The sequence below is a fragment of the Diorhabda carinulata genome, chromosome 2 (assembly GCF_026250575.1).
Source record: "Diorhabda carinulata isolate Delta chromosome 2, icDioCari1.1, whole genome shotgun sequence".
In the NCBI taxonomy this organism is placed as follows: domain Eukaryota; kingdom Metazoa; phylum Arthropoda; class Insecta; order Coleoptera; family Chrysomelidae; genus Diorhabda; species Diorhabda carinulata.
In genome coordinates, this window is record NC_079461.1 from 8,706,611 (window position 1) to 8,721,781 (window position 15,171).

The 15,171-nt window shown below is 31.9% G+C and overlaps 1 protein-coding gene across 2 annotated transcripts in view; it reads left to right on the top strand.

Moving 5' to 3' along the window:
- The window catches only part of LOC130903916 (fatty acid synthase-like), a 52,288-nt gene that overhangs the window by 9,656 nt on the left and 27,461 nt on the right, over positions 1-15,171 (top strand). For both annotated transcript variants that reach the window (XM_057816301.1, XM_057816302.1), the window contains exons 2-11: positions 3,211-3,326; positions 4,236-4,406; positions 4,979-5,186; positions 6,010-6,213; positions 6,273-6,553; positions 9,912-10,054; positions 10,310-10,451; positions 11,071-11,284; positions 12,990-13,178; positions 13,235-13,532. In XM_057816301.1, the coding sequence (XP_057672284.1) occupies positions 3,218-3,326; positions 4,236-4,406; positions 4,979-5,186; positions 6,010-6,213; positions 6,273-6,553; positions 9,912-10,054; positions 10,310-10,451; positions 11,071-11,284; positions 12,990-13,178; positions 13,235-13,532 (1,959 nt within the window). In that variant the 5' untranslated portion in view covers positions 3,211-3,217. The remainder of the gene's footprint in view (positions 1-3,210; positions 3,327-4,235; positions 4,407-4,978; positions 5,187-6,009; positions 6,214-6,272; positions 6,554-9,911; positions 10,055-10,309; positions 10,452-11,070; positions 11,285-12,989; positions 13,179-13,234; positions 13,533-15,171) is intronic.

Consider the following 15,171-nt stretch of genomic DNA (forward strand, 5'->3'; position numbering starts at 1 on the left):
TGATATTCTTATTTTGGCAGCAAGAAATTGAGGTTTTTCGTTGAAATACGTTACTTTAAGCGACATACTTGATTTTGAAGACTCATGACATCGGTATTTCAAGAAAAGCTGTAAATCATTAGATAAGGCAACAACATTAAATATCTCGCAATACGAAAGCTTTGAATTTTGACAAATTGCTTGTAATTTTGTCCACAAGGGAAAATTTTGTGGTTAGGCTATAATTTTTTTCTTGTGCAAATAATTCTAAATTAGCTGCCTCTGTTATTTTGAATGAAGCCTCCGTAACATAGAAAATATTTAAGTTATAGTTGAAAGTTGGAAAACTCAGCCTTTCTATTAAATTTTTTGTAATGGAAGAAGTTTGACTTCCTGAGTCAGCTAATGCTTAAGCATTTAAAAAATTACCAGACTGTGATTTTAACTTTACTTCAATTGTAGGTAACCAGATTTCATTTCCGAATAAAATCTGACTATTTCGCCTTGTATTTTCGTTATTATCCAGATGTAGAATAGTGTTATGATTTTTTCCTCACTTAACACACTTAAAATTCAATTTACATTTGCCTTCATGATTATTTAAGCATATTGTGCAATGTTTCTTATCTTTTATAAAATTTATCCTTTCGATTGCAGACAGAGATTGAAATTTTTTTACAATTGAAAATTTTGTGCCCATCATTGTTACAAATAGTACATTTTGTTTCCTTTTGTAATAGCTTAGGATTAGCCTTGGTTGAATGGACATGTTTTCTCTTTAAAAGATTTTACTTCTAGCTGATTAGACATCCTCAAGTGCAGTAGCACGTGCCTCTAAAAAATCTAAAAATTCATTTTATGTGGGCAGTTTCAAAGCATCTATATATTCAATAGGCTCTGTTAGTATACTGATCTAATTTTTAAGATAAAATACAAATTAATATCACATCCCAAGTGTTGTTTAACTTTGTTCACAAATTCCCGCGTTTGCTGATACTTGGCAAGTCTAAAATAGAATAAACATAAGAATTTATGAGTACAGTTTAATTATTCCTTCTACAAACCTTCTACAAACCCGAAACTACCAGAAAATCTGGCATATGTTACTAAAATACCTATACATGAAGAAAAAATGAATTATACAAAAACAACAAATAGATTTCTGATGAATTCAAAGAATTTAACAATATTATTTTGACCTGTGAAGAGTGAAGAGATAGATGATTAATAGTGTGCCCTTATGTTTTTTAATGAATAAATTTTTACATTGATGTTACATTAGTCTATAAGTCGAAAGTAAATGGTTATAAAGCTTTTTCAGTAATCCCATTTCTAATTTTTGGGTTTATTCCCATCTTCCAATAGCGATTCAATTATTATTTCCATGCCTTGTTTAATCTCATCTAATGACTAAGGGATGAAATTCTATACATTCCATAAGTCCTATAATATATACCATTTGTATAATTTTATGAAATTTGATATAAAAGCTGATTGTTCAATTTGTTCAATGATAACATGTTTTGATTGATTTCCATGCACTCAAACATATTTAAAATAAACCTTTGATATCTCGCGTGTGAATCATTATATTCAAATTTTCGCCTGATTACCATACTGACTGACTTTCTCCACTATTCGACACTTATCGTCTAACTCAATAAATATACTTTCTTGTCAGGGTCACTAGTGAAATTCTCTACTTTTGTCATAGGGATGGATGTTATAAAGGCTTCCTTCAAACTTGTCCTGGAATATCAGTTTTGCAGTCCGAATTCTCCCATACTTTATTGAGTGTTTCAAGTAATAATAGATAAAGTAAATATCTAATAATGTTCAATCACTGGATTATAACAGAAAAAGCGCGAATGTGCCAAATTTAGAGAATAGGAGGATATAAAAATCAACAAGCACTTTACTGTTACCTATAATAATGAATACTGATAATAATATTTCAAAAAATGGGAAAAGTACTAACATTATTAGATGATTACCTAAGTCACCTTTCATTGTCGGTGAAATTGAAATCTGACACTTAAAATGGATTGTTATAGTCGTTACAAGTTGTATATGGCTTTAAAATAAGTAATATTTAATACTTATAAAGTAGAGCATAATCACTTTTACAAAGTGCAGAAACTGAAGAAAAGTTACGTGAGTATCAATTACTACGTCACATGGAATGATTCGTAAATTATTTTCTGCTTTCAAATACTGTCATATGGACGCGGATGAGCGTCCAGGAGAGTTGTACTTAACGATCGTCAAAAATAACTGGCTTCAAACTTTTTGGATTCTGCAAAATTTGTTACAAAACTGCATTGATATAGATGGTGTTACTTTGAAACTATATATAATCATTTTTCGAATACTTGTTGTGACTTAAAATACGTACTCTTGTATTAACATCAGTTTTTTGTTCGTGTAATGTGTGGATACAAAGAAAAATTAACGAAAAAAGTTGAACAACTTAACTGTGTTCAAATCTACATATGAGAAATTACGAGTATGTACGCGAAATAACTAATAAATATAAAATAAGTTACATACCCAAAATCTATCTACAAAGTGAGTGCCGCGTATGCTTGATACTGATCAGATGGCTCACATTAAAAATTCATACTAATGTTTATATATATTTCAAGTGAATTTTTGCGTAGATTTATTTCAGTAGATGCAACTTGGGTACAGTATTATAATCCAGAAACAAAAACACAGTCACAATGATGGACTTCATCTGAGAAAAATGCTCCCAAGAGAGCACAAACCAAAAAAATAAATTTGGTCAATATCATACGGATTCTCCGAAACGTTTTGATTCCAAATCAGGAAGAATAGGACTGATTTTATAAAAATAAAACGTTTTCATTTCATTAAAATTACGTACCCGGCCTATAATATGTTACTTTTGAAAGAAAATGAGCACGATTACTGCCTAATAAACCATATTTACCTAATCCGAACCCCGGGATCAGATTTTGTTTTCAAACTTTCCAAAATGGCTGCTGTGGACACAAATACAGCCTTTAACTTTTAGCCAACTGTTAGCCATTATTTTGTGGAATAATTTTGAAAAATGTAGTTAATTCCGTGTAAATATTTTATTCATATTTGTAAAAAAGTTGATGGAGAGTTGTCAATTTATAATGAAAACCATGTATATCTCGAACTTATACTAATATGATGCGTTCAATAATTATTCTCACTTATTACATTGGAATTATTTTATAGGTTCATAATGAAGGAAGAGTTTGCGAATGAAAATGATACCAAAAATGAAAATTATAATTATCTTCAGGGAAGAGCTATGACAAATGTTCCCACTGGAGAAGAGTTAGTAATTACAGGTAAAATTTCAAATGTATAATCACAAATAAATCGCATTTCAGACAAATTCTCATATGCTTACACCATTTTGAATGTTTCAACCCTTTTAAGATTTTTTTTTTCTATTATCACTATATTCCTTATCCGTAAATTTAGGATTTCCTTACTTTCTCATGGTTGTATTTGAGTTTTAAGAATGATCAGTATAAGTGCCTCATTTATTTTATGAATCATCGTAAAATAATATGCTCAACCTAAATGAGAAGATTTTATATATTATAATTAGGCTCCACCATCAGTATATAGTCTGTTTTAAAATTTTGTAATCGTGACGTCAAATCAAAAGATCTTCTATTGTCATATCAAATAATCGCCATACTAACTGTTTACTAAAAAATATTATTTAAAAAAATTCACCTTTAGGTCAGCAAATATTCACGTTAAACACAAATTTAGTAGCGGAGGATGAGATAGATAAAACATTTCATTAACACGAACAAAATTTTACATTTGTGAAGAGTCCTCGACGATGAAGTTGAAATTTGTATTCTCGTTAAGAATTTTTGTTAAATTTTCATTAGTTTTGCAAAAGGTCAACTTTTTATTCATTTTGAGAATCTAGCTATTGATTCTTAGAAGTGCAATGAAATAAAAATTCGTCATACTAAATAGTTAAATTTGTTTCTTTCACTATTAACTATTGAATTGTTTCATATCTTCCCTTCGTATATTTTATGAAATATATCAGTTATACTAAGAATCACTGTATAAGTTTCATTTTAATTTGGCACATTTTCAAACCATCGGGCAAATTGAACACGCATTTGAGTAGAATATAACCAGAAATATATGTGGGAATATATGATTTGTGTGACAGATTTTTACAAAAGTAAACTCAAAAAGTGTAATTTTTACTGTATTTTCTTCAGGTTTGTCGGGCACTTTCCCTAATTCCACTGATGTATACCATTATCAATATAATCTATTCAACAAAATTAACATGGTACTTCCAAATCGACGTTGGAACTATAAGCATCCAGAAATACCTGTATGTTCGGGTACCATCCCAGAAGTTGACAAATATGATGCAGGATTTTTCGGTAAGTATGACAAGTAGAAATTGTCGTTATAGATTCGAAATTAGTGAATGTCAAGGTCCAACAATACAAATAATTGATTTAGTTTCCAATAGGAAGTAGAGAATTAAAAACTCTTTTTTCAAAATTCCTATACATTTTTCAATAACCACTAATTTATATTTAATACTCAAGACTCTACTTTTTGTTCTTAGCACTAGTTAAACTATTAAATTCAACTGCTCCTCCAATCATCTTTTATTTATATAGTAACGTTTTTTTAGCAAAAATTCCATTCTCGAAAGTTAAGCGCATTGCCCGAAATTTTAATAATCTACTATCCATTAGATAATGGCACCTTTCTTGGTCTACACACGTTTGTAGTTCCATTTCAATCAGTACATTGTTCACATATATAAATGTACTCTAAAACTCATCTCAATTATCTTTTTCTTCCATTTAAAAGTATATCTTGTTCCATTCGATATTTATAAGTTTTTCAGCTTTATTAGATGACTCGTTTCATATACTCGTATCGTAATCTTCATTTTAAAGGAAATCCTTAATGATTGTATTTTCAATTTCTCTCGCCTCAGGTGTTCATCACAAACAAGGCCAAGCTCAGGACGTGATGGGAAGGGTTTTGTTGGAAAAAACAGTCGAGGCAATTTTGGATGCAGGATTAACTCTAGAAGATTTTGAAGGTACTAATACAGGTGTTTATGTTGGAACCTGCTTCAGCGAATCTGAAAAATCTATTCTGGTCGATAGACTTGGACCTGAACCAAAAGAAGGATTTAGTGGGTGAGTGAAATAGTAATTATATATTATTATTATTATAAAAATCGGGAGAGTCTGATGTGAATAAAAGATGATTTACACTCTTTCGTTTATTGGCTCCATAAAACAATGTTTGAACAATTCAAAATGGCAATCTAAATTATGAAAAATAATTAATATAAATTTTACGGCGTCAATATATAGACCAAAAAACTTGATCGAATTTGAGGATCGTATGTGGTCATTGTTGAGTTTTGGAGGTTACGAAACTCCTTTGCAGGATAAAAATAAAGTTTTTCAGTATTTGAATAGAGATAGTTCGCGTCAAGCCAAGACATAGTAATGATATCTTTGCCCATGGTAGAATGTGAAGCTTGTATATCTAAACCACTCCAGGTTACACTGATGTGATCTGCAAATAAAGTGAATTTACCATTCATTTGCAAGCTTATAACATCATAAATGAATACCAAAAATAATTGGATCTAAAACTGAACCCTGAGATACACCGCTGCCAACTGTTATATTATTCTAAACTTTACCATTTGTTGGTACCAGATGTTTCCTGCATTCAAGGCTAGATACAAATGATTTCAAAGGAACACCTCGGATTCCAAAATACTCTAGTTTATTAATCAGAATTCCATGATCAACATCATCACTCATCGAAGGCCTTAGCGAAATCACAAAAAACCGGAGCCGTATAAAATTTATTATTTATTAAGTGAAGTGAAGCTTTCAAGATTTCATGTTTTAAAAGAAAACGCAACAGACGATTTTTTTATTAGTTTCATTAGTATCAAGGAAACCACTCACTTGCTTTTAATTTAATTCGCATATTTTTCAGATGTACTAGATCAACCCTCGCCCATAGAATCAGTTATTTTTTAAAACTCAAAGGTCCATCATTTATAACTGATACAGCTTGCAGTAGTTCGCTTTTCGCAACAGAAGCTGCTTTCAGAGATTTGAGGATGGGAGTAGTGGACGCTGCTATTGTATGTGGATCAAATATGTGCTTCCATCCTTTTGTATCTCTACAATTTGCTAGGTAAAAATAACAATTAATATGATTTTCTAGTTAGAGTTATTGCAATTTGAAATTTTAAGATTGGGAGTATTGAGTTTGGATGGTTCCTGTAAAGTGTTTGATCAAATGGGTAATGGCTACGCTAGATCTGAAGCAGTAGGTACGATGATTATTCAAAAGAAAAATGTTGCAAAAAGAAACTACGGCCAACTCATTTATATCAAAACCAACTGTGATGGATTCAAAGAAGCTGGTATCACTTATCCTTCTGGAGAAACGCAAAAACAACTTCTTACTGAATTCTATCAAGAAACCGAAGTAAATCCTGCTGATCTCAGTTTCTTAGAAGCTCATGGAACAGGTAAGGCTTCAATAATGTTTCTAGGCATACACATCTAATTTCACTTAATATCATAGGAGTCTGTGGAATTTCAGATGATTTATAAATCTACACTTTTGATCAAATTTGTCTCATTCAAAATAATACTGTACTGATTTGTAGATAGATTGCATCCATCACATCATCAACATTTTCGAAACCTAATTTTTTCCGTTCACTTTGAGGAAATTTCAATTATTTTTTTGACTATATATTTTCCTAAAACCATGTTTCACCACGTGGTGCCTACGCTCTACAGATGAGCAATTTGATTGTGAAAGGTGACAAGTCGAAAGTGGTCTCGAATGGAGTTAACTTTTGCTGTGGTCCATATTTCGGTGCCCAATTGGAAAAAAAAGCAAATTCTTGAATAATTTCGACCAATATATTTGTTTGACGAGACCAAAATATCAACTACGACAACTGGCGTCGTCAAGTTAACCTCCCTGCAGGCTCCGTGTGGATACCCTGACGCTTTAAAGTTCGTTAAAGAACGCAGTGTTCGCATCTGAATCAAAAAAAATTCAATTTATGAATGCGTCTCATAGAAAAAAGAAGCTCGTCGGAGCACCACCCGACTCGGAAGAGTTTGAGTCAAACAAGTGGCTCTGTAAGCCAAGATCAGTCTTAAACAGGACAGGTCCGCTAATCGACACCAACTGATAAGCATTTCTCTTCTTTACAGTCACATGCGTATTTTATCGTAGGTGTTTTCTTAAATTAATATTATCATTAGTTACGGAGCTGAAGGGGTAAAGGGAGACTCTACTTTTAATTTAAATCTTTATTAAAATTATTCCGAATTGGAAATTTTGTTTTCCATTATATCTTCTTAAAGTATACCTACTGTGTTTAGTTAATCTATCCGTTAAATTTCTAAATTAAAAAATTTTATTTGTGACTATTAAAAATTATGTATATGTTACATAGGGTGCATAAGAATTATAGAATGGCTTAAGTGGGGCATGGCAGAAAAAAAGGTTGGACAACACTGCCATAAAATGACGCCTAAACCGAAAAACGAGCTGCCAAGTTTCTCTTCTTATTGAAGTAAAGGAGAATGCTCTGCTTTCGACAACACTATCAATTTTTAAGAAAGAAATAGTTTAATATTTTTCGCTGCTTGAAGGTTTAAATTGTTGCATACATTACCAACAAAGTGAAATTTGTTGGTGCCATGCAATCACATAACATTATAACAATGTATATTAATGTTGCAATCCACATTTTATACTTATTGATTTCTTCATTTGAGTACTTTATCATCAACTATCAACAATTATATAAGATAGGATTAACATATTAATGGCAAGAAGATAATTTTTGCAGAATTTATGAAGTTTTGATCAAATTTTTTTTCATAGAAAGTTTTGAATAATTCGTGTTATTAACATTGTGGTATACTGCTTTGTCTTTTTCACACAAATAAGGCTATATGTGTCTAATCGCTAAAGCTATATTACTATATCTAGTATTTACTTCAACATGTTATACTATAATTTATTTTACTACAACATTATTTGTAAGATTAATGTATAACAATAATTATTTATCAGGTTATTTACTCATTCCACTTCCCTTTCTTGAAGAAAATTTTCATACAATTAAAATTTTTGTATGTGTGGATCAAATTTACTTCATCAATTATTCGTTTTTCATATCGAAACATTCAATTCTTATGAAATTTCATCTAATCAGGTTTTATTGAAATTGATGCCATTTTCTTATCTTAACCTGAAATGGTCCCATATCACGATACAAATTTTCTTTCTAAAATCACTAAATCTTATGATTTGATATGAAACTAATAATTTACTTCCAAATTTATTTTTTAAGAGATATTTCCAGTTGGCTGGTGTTATATTTGGGAACATCTTCAATTGCCATCTCTAGGATTTTTTACTGAATGAATAAACTATAATTTGGCAGCATTACTAGATGTAACACACTTTTTAAACTACCACTACTATCATAACTGTTGACTACAGCTACTAAAATAATTGTAAATATGTTAATTAAACGTCATAGGTTTGAGAAATCTCCATGTGAAACCACATTTTTCCAAAATCAAAATGAAATACAAGAAAAATTTACTCTTCAATTCCTGTTTATACAAAGGGATTAGAAGGAATTTTTAACAGAGTGGTATTTAAATTGGTTCATAAATCCAGCAATACTTTAAAACAATTGTTGCGTAATCCTGATGATAAAATACGAAATATGGAAAAGAGTGGTATGTATGAAATTATCTGTAAGGGGTGTATATCGGGCAGACTAAGAGATTTAATATCCGATTTAAAGAGCACATAGTTTATTTCAAATATGGATGGACCGAAAAATAGAGTATTGCCGATCACGCTGCTAGTCAAAATCATGAAACAAAAATTAATAATATAAAATTGATAATTGATGTATCCAATAATAAATTATTGGATGTATTTGAAAGCATCGAAATTGATAAATGTAAGAAAAGCGAATAATTCCCGTCAAGGAGGTTTTCCCGCTTGGATTATTTTTGGCATGAAAATGTTTATTGGTGGGGAAATTTGGTATAAAACAGGTAAAAAAACTTATTCGGTTTTAGTTTACCTTCAGTCTCTGAAAATGATAACTTAGTTATCGAAACGTAAGTCAGACAGTGTAACTGTGAGTGTTGGTATAGTGGTAGTGTGAACAGTGAATTCAGTATGAATATCACCAATGGTTTCAGAAATTCCAACTTAGTTTCCATATGTTTGCAAGTTTGTCAAAACGCATTATTCTGTCTACGTTGTCATTCCGTTGTTTGCTTGACAATCACCCACTTTCCAATGTTTCATTCTTAAATTGCTGATATTTCAAAATCATGTTATAACTCTTTTTTCGATTAAATTGCAATGAGCAAATCTGTAGATGCACAAAAAAATTATGGCAGCTATGGAATATAACTGTCATTAGAGCTGATTTGTGAGATACTGGTGTGAGTCTATCAAATTGGCAATGAATTTGTTACTTGAAAACCTCGTTAATATCACTTTCTCATACCGAAATTTAAGAGATTGTAAGATGTTTCTATGGCTATGGGAATCGCTATTTCTTTCAGATAAACATTTCTAATCGGCTCATATAGATAGTCACGACAAAGCAAAAGAGTGTAATACCAAATAAAGACAATTTTCAAATTGATTATTTTGCACTTTCATACCTTTGTTGGATTTTTAAATTGAATCAGGTTCACATTATGCGATTTGTGTGACTTGGATTGGGACCTGGAATACAAAAATCAAATAGGATGCTAGTGACAGCAGTGAACATTTTTTATTGAATATTTCCATATTATAATTATGTTTTATTATCACAGGTACTTTCGTTGGCGACCCAGAAGAATGTGCGAGTATTGACGATGTTCTCGCAAAGTGTAGAAAAGATCCATTACTAATTGGTTCGGTGAAATCTAACATTGGACATTCGGAACCAGCTTCTGGAATATGCTCCATTACAAAAGTAAGTCAACAAAATATCGAACTTCCTTCCTAATTTAATTTTGAAAAAGTAGTATATAAGAGTCAGCACTTGAAAATAAAGGTAGAACTTCTGCCACAGTTGAAGGGTAATGTAGTCAAAAGTGGTAGAAAACGTCAAAGCGGAAGAAATTTTGCCAGACGGATCTTACAATTTTCATTTGCCAATACTAAATGAACAAAAAAATTTGAGAGCAAAATTCTCATTTCTATAATAACTCACTATAATCTTCCGTAGTGCATAATAGGTTTGGAGACAGGTTATATTCCTCCTAATCTACACTTTACTACACCAAGAGATAACATTACGGGTATTATGGAAGGTCGTCTAGAAGTCGTCACTGAGAAAATGCCATTTAAAGACAATAGAGGACTAGTCGGTAAGTTGTGACACTACAAGTAATTAGAGTTTCCTTAAAATGTGACAGCTCATAATCACGTTTTTGTACTTATTCATCTACCCCTATACGATACTTGAAATTCATACAAAAATTCAATCAATAAAAATATGGAGATAGAAGATATTCTGAATGAAATTGTTCAACATCTATACTCAAGCACTAGAAAAATCGCTATCACGTTCGTATAGCAAATTTTAAAAAAGCCTTATTGAAACAAAAATTGGTTCAATTCCATAGTTGTAGCAAAGAATTTTGAGATTTCATGTTTCTCATTACTGTTTCCTTGCTGATTTTAGAAACATAATGTATCATTATTTTTTGATAAATATTTTACATGCCTCTTCTCTAGAAACTCTATCAAAGGCTTTTTCTGAGTCTAAGATACCAACGCCAACCTTCTTCTTTTCTCATTTCGAACAATAGAAAAACATTTACAAATATTAGACATTCTCATTAGTCGAATCATGTATATTAATTGTATGTTCACTAATTTCTTGCATGCTAGTTTCCTGAGAATAAGTGATTTGTGGCAATAATTAATTTCGTAGAATATACGATCTAAAAGTTGTAATGTAATGTAATGTTACTATTTTTTCAGGCATCAATAGCTTTGGTTTCGGTGGAAGTAATTGCCATCTTCTGATAAAAGCTAACGAAAAAGAAAAAGTTAATAATGGCATACCGAAAGATGATATCCCAAGAGTAGTATGCATTAGTGGAAGAACGAAGGAATCTATCACCACCATTTTAGATGATTTGAAATCTAATAATTTAGATGCTGAACATGTCAGACTTTTGCATGATGCATTTAGGTAAAAAATTATGTTTAACCAATCAATAGTACACAATAATACCGCATTATTCTAATATTGTTCGTGATATTGAAGTTGAAACAGTTGGTTAATTTTTCTTAATTCATCTGTCAACTTCTTGTCCACTTCAGTTCTGGCATGTCGTGTGAAGCTTTATGCCAATTTTAGGTACTAACACATTTTTATTTCCCGGATATTTGTGGTCTACTTAGTCATAAAGGCAAAATTAAGTTTAGAAACGGAAGAAGAATAACCTTTATTGCCTCTTTATAACATATTTCCTATCGATTACGTAACTTCCCAATTTTCCTATCACATTTGTACCTGTCCTGAGCTGCTCTCTTCCATTTGCGTATCTATAGAAGATTACGTTTTCTGCAACTTCTTCCTGTTGCCCCTTCCGAGGCTCTTCAATTAACCAACGCCCCAAAGCTAGTTTCCAGTACTTTTCTCGACATTCTTTGTCCATTCATTCATACTATATGGCCTGTACATCGCAGTATTCATACTTTGGCAAATTCCAACATTCCTGTAATTCTTAGTATTTTTTATATAGCATATGATTATATCTGAATCACCGTGCCTCATTTTCACATTTCATGCCATATATTTTCCATTAATATCTTCTTTTTAGAGGTATTTATGTGATATATCATTTTTTGTGTTAAGAACCATATTATTATGCTCTTATATATACTGACTTTATTGTTTATTTGTACTTCTCTAGATCTGGATATGCCCAGGGGAGCATTGTATGCGATTTATTCATCTTCTAAGCTTAAGTAAGCTGTACATCTAGCTGTATGAAATCTGCTATTCTTCCTAAATTACCCTGTCCTATTGTAACAATCTGGAGCATTCTATTCGTATGGGATTGTGTTTACTTTTTTAACACCTCTAGTTTTCTCTAATTGATTCTCATAATTTGAATTTTTCAAACTACTATAATCCAGGAGAAGATCTGAATCAATCCTATAAAGCGGTGGCCATATTAAGCGAATAAGTTCATGACAGCAATCACTCAAGCGGAATCCATTCTAACTAGTATATCTCATACCACATTGAGACGAATGACAACTCTTTTCGATTTATCACTACTATTACTATAGCCGCTTTAGTGTGAATGTATAAAGTTTTATTTCAAGTTGAAAACTTCCAAATATGTCTTTGGCGAATTTGAAATGAGTGCTAAGATCTAAGAATGTCCCGACCGTTCCAAAAACAATTAAAAATATGGGAAAAACGAAAGAAACAAGTTTCTTCATTCGGGTAATCATTGTATTGCAAAGTTTTTGAAACGATCTGTAAAAAAAGAGACTTGGGGAACAGAATAACTATTCACACAATTATAGACATTGACAACTACCAAACATATGGAAATTTCCAAAGAATCCTTCCACCCTTGTCAAGGGCAGTAATAGATACACTGTAATTTGTCAAAAAAGTTTGGGCTGCCTTTATAGATTCTTCCAATCAGTTTTCAATGAAAAAAAAACTTTATAGCGATAATCCATATAATTTGTATTCAGTTGCTTAATTTTGAGTTTTATCCTGCTATGAAATAAAGATGTGTAGGTTCGCAGATTACTGTTCATTTTTGGGTTTCAATTAACCTCGTTGCTCTTTAGTGAGATCAAGAAAGTAACCTATACAAAATAAACTTGAATGTGATGTGATGTGTTTACATTTATTTCTGTTTTATCAGGAAGAACATTCCCAATCATATTTACAGAGGATACTCACTATTGTCCAAATCCGATGAATTATACAGATTTTATGAGCAATATCCAGGTACTAAAACTCCTCTGTATTTTGCATTCGGTGAACTTAATGAATGGTACGATCTAGGAAAGAGATTACTTCTTATTCCAAATTTTTCCAAAACCATGGAAAAGTAAGTGTATTATTAATTAGCTAATAATCATATTACCACACTTGTTAACATTTTAGAGCACAAAAATTCCTACTCCCAAAAGGTGTTGACGTTCATAAAACAATTTTTAATGATAATGTAGATAAATCAATAAATCAAGTCTTAGGAAGTATTTTAGTACAAATTGGGATCATAGACCTTTTCAAAGAACTAGAAATCCAGCCAACAAACTATTTCGGATATTCATACGGTGAATTATTAGCCGCGTACTTCGATGGCATTATAACGTTTAAACAAATTATTGAATGCGCGTTAGCCCTCAATTTTGTTGTTGACAAGATCAACAATCTGTATGATTCTAAAGGTCGAAAAAATGTAAGTATCATTTGAAATAATCAACTTACGTCTTGTATTATGTCGTTGTTATAACAAACTTAAAGTTACAGGCCCTAGGATAATTTACTATAGAAATTAGCAAATACACAAAATTAGCGATATAATGTTGAAAAATATACAAGCACTAGTCTTAGAACCGTATATATACATTAACAAAACAGTAGAGACAAACATTTATTCAAAACATAAAATTAACGCGCGCCGAACCCCTAGGAGCAGCGTAGCTCCGCTGAGATGTAGGCTTCCAACATCGCTCGCTTTGCTGTCTCAAGTTGGAAAATGAACATTTCTTCAAATCAAAACGTCCCGACTGGGTTCCGTGTGAAGTTCATAGCATGGCTATCAGGATTTGAGGAGGTTATAAAAGAAAGTTGCCTTAGAATTTCCAAAAGAAGATAACATGGAGAACCCGGGCTCAAAGGAATATTGTATTATTGAGGAAGCTATTCCGGGAAATGTGTATCTGCATTATTGAATTTTAAATGCGATGAAGCATGGCGTGTTCGTCTTATAACCCCCCTTCCAGTTATGAAGTCACAAAATAGAATTTGTGCTCACAAAAACCCGGCTTGATAACATTGTACGAATCGTTGCTGTGAACTCCGAACCTGTTGCAGCTGCTGCTGAGGTTGAACTGGTGCATCGTCCTCTACAAGGAAGTCCATAAGCTACGGTTGATTACCGTCAGGCTGCTGTTCCGTATTTTGAGCTGCTGCTGGTATCTGTTGACTTGATTTCGTAGGTGGATAGTCACGCTATTGCCGTCTGGTGATATCTCGTTCAGCGCGTACACCGGTTTAATAAGTAACAATGTCGGTAGTCGTAACGAAACGAGGCTATTTACTGAATGTTGAAGTAGTCTATTCGCATAATTAACACCGTTAGCCATTTTCTTTCTCTTTCACAAAAAACTAACCGAGAAACTACTACCTACACTTCACTTAAACCTTTCGCGGTATACTGTGTACATACGCTTAGCGCCCACAAAAAAATGTTCACTGTTCTTACGTCTTCTGCTTATCACGTCAGGGTCACACGTTATGGGTGCTAGTCTTAGGGCCGAGGATGGTGAAAAGGTAGCACAAAGAACAAAATTTGATAACTACTACAAATAAGAATATATACATCAACAGAACAATATACAGAAAAATATATACAAAACCTGATATTAACTTGAGTTGCGCGTGCCGAATCTCTAATAGCAGCGTTGGTTTTCCTTGAAACTTGTACCAGGAATATCGTGAAGGATTAAGTTGATTACATTCTACTAAGAAATTATAAACGAAAAGTATCCTGGAATTCCCAGAAGAAGGTACATTGGTATTCACGGGGTCAAAAGATTGTTGTTCCATTGAGAAACATGTCCGGGAAATATATACTTGTATATGTGTTTTTTAATGCGAGAGTACATAGCGAGTCGACACGCATATAAGAAGTCGTAGTTATATGTTAGAAACGTCTTTAGATTTCATATATTTTGCAGAAAAATATACAATTATTCTGTTAATCGTCAATTGCTCACTTTGGTAAGATTAAATTAGAGTTTAAATTTATATATTGTAAACTTTGAATGAATATCAAACTGATAGTGACCCAGTGTAATTTAATGGATTCTACA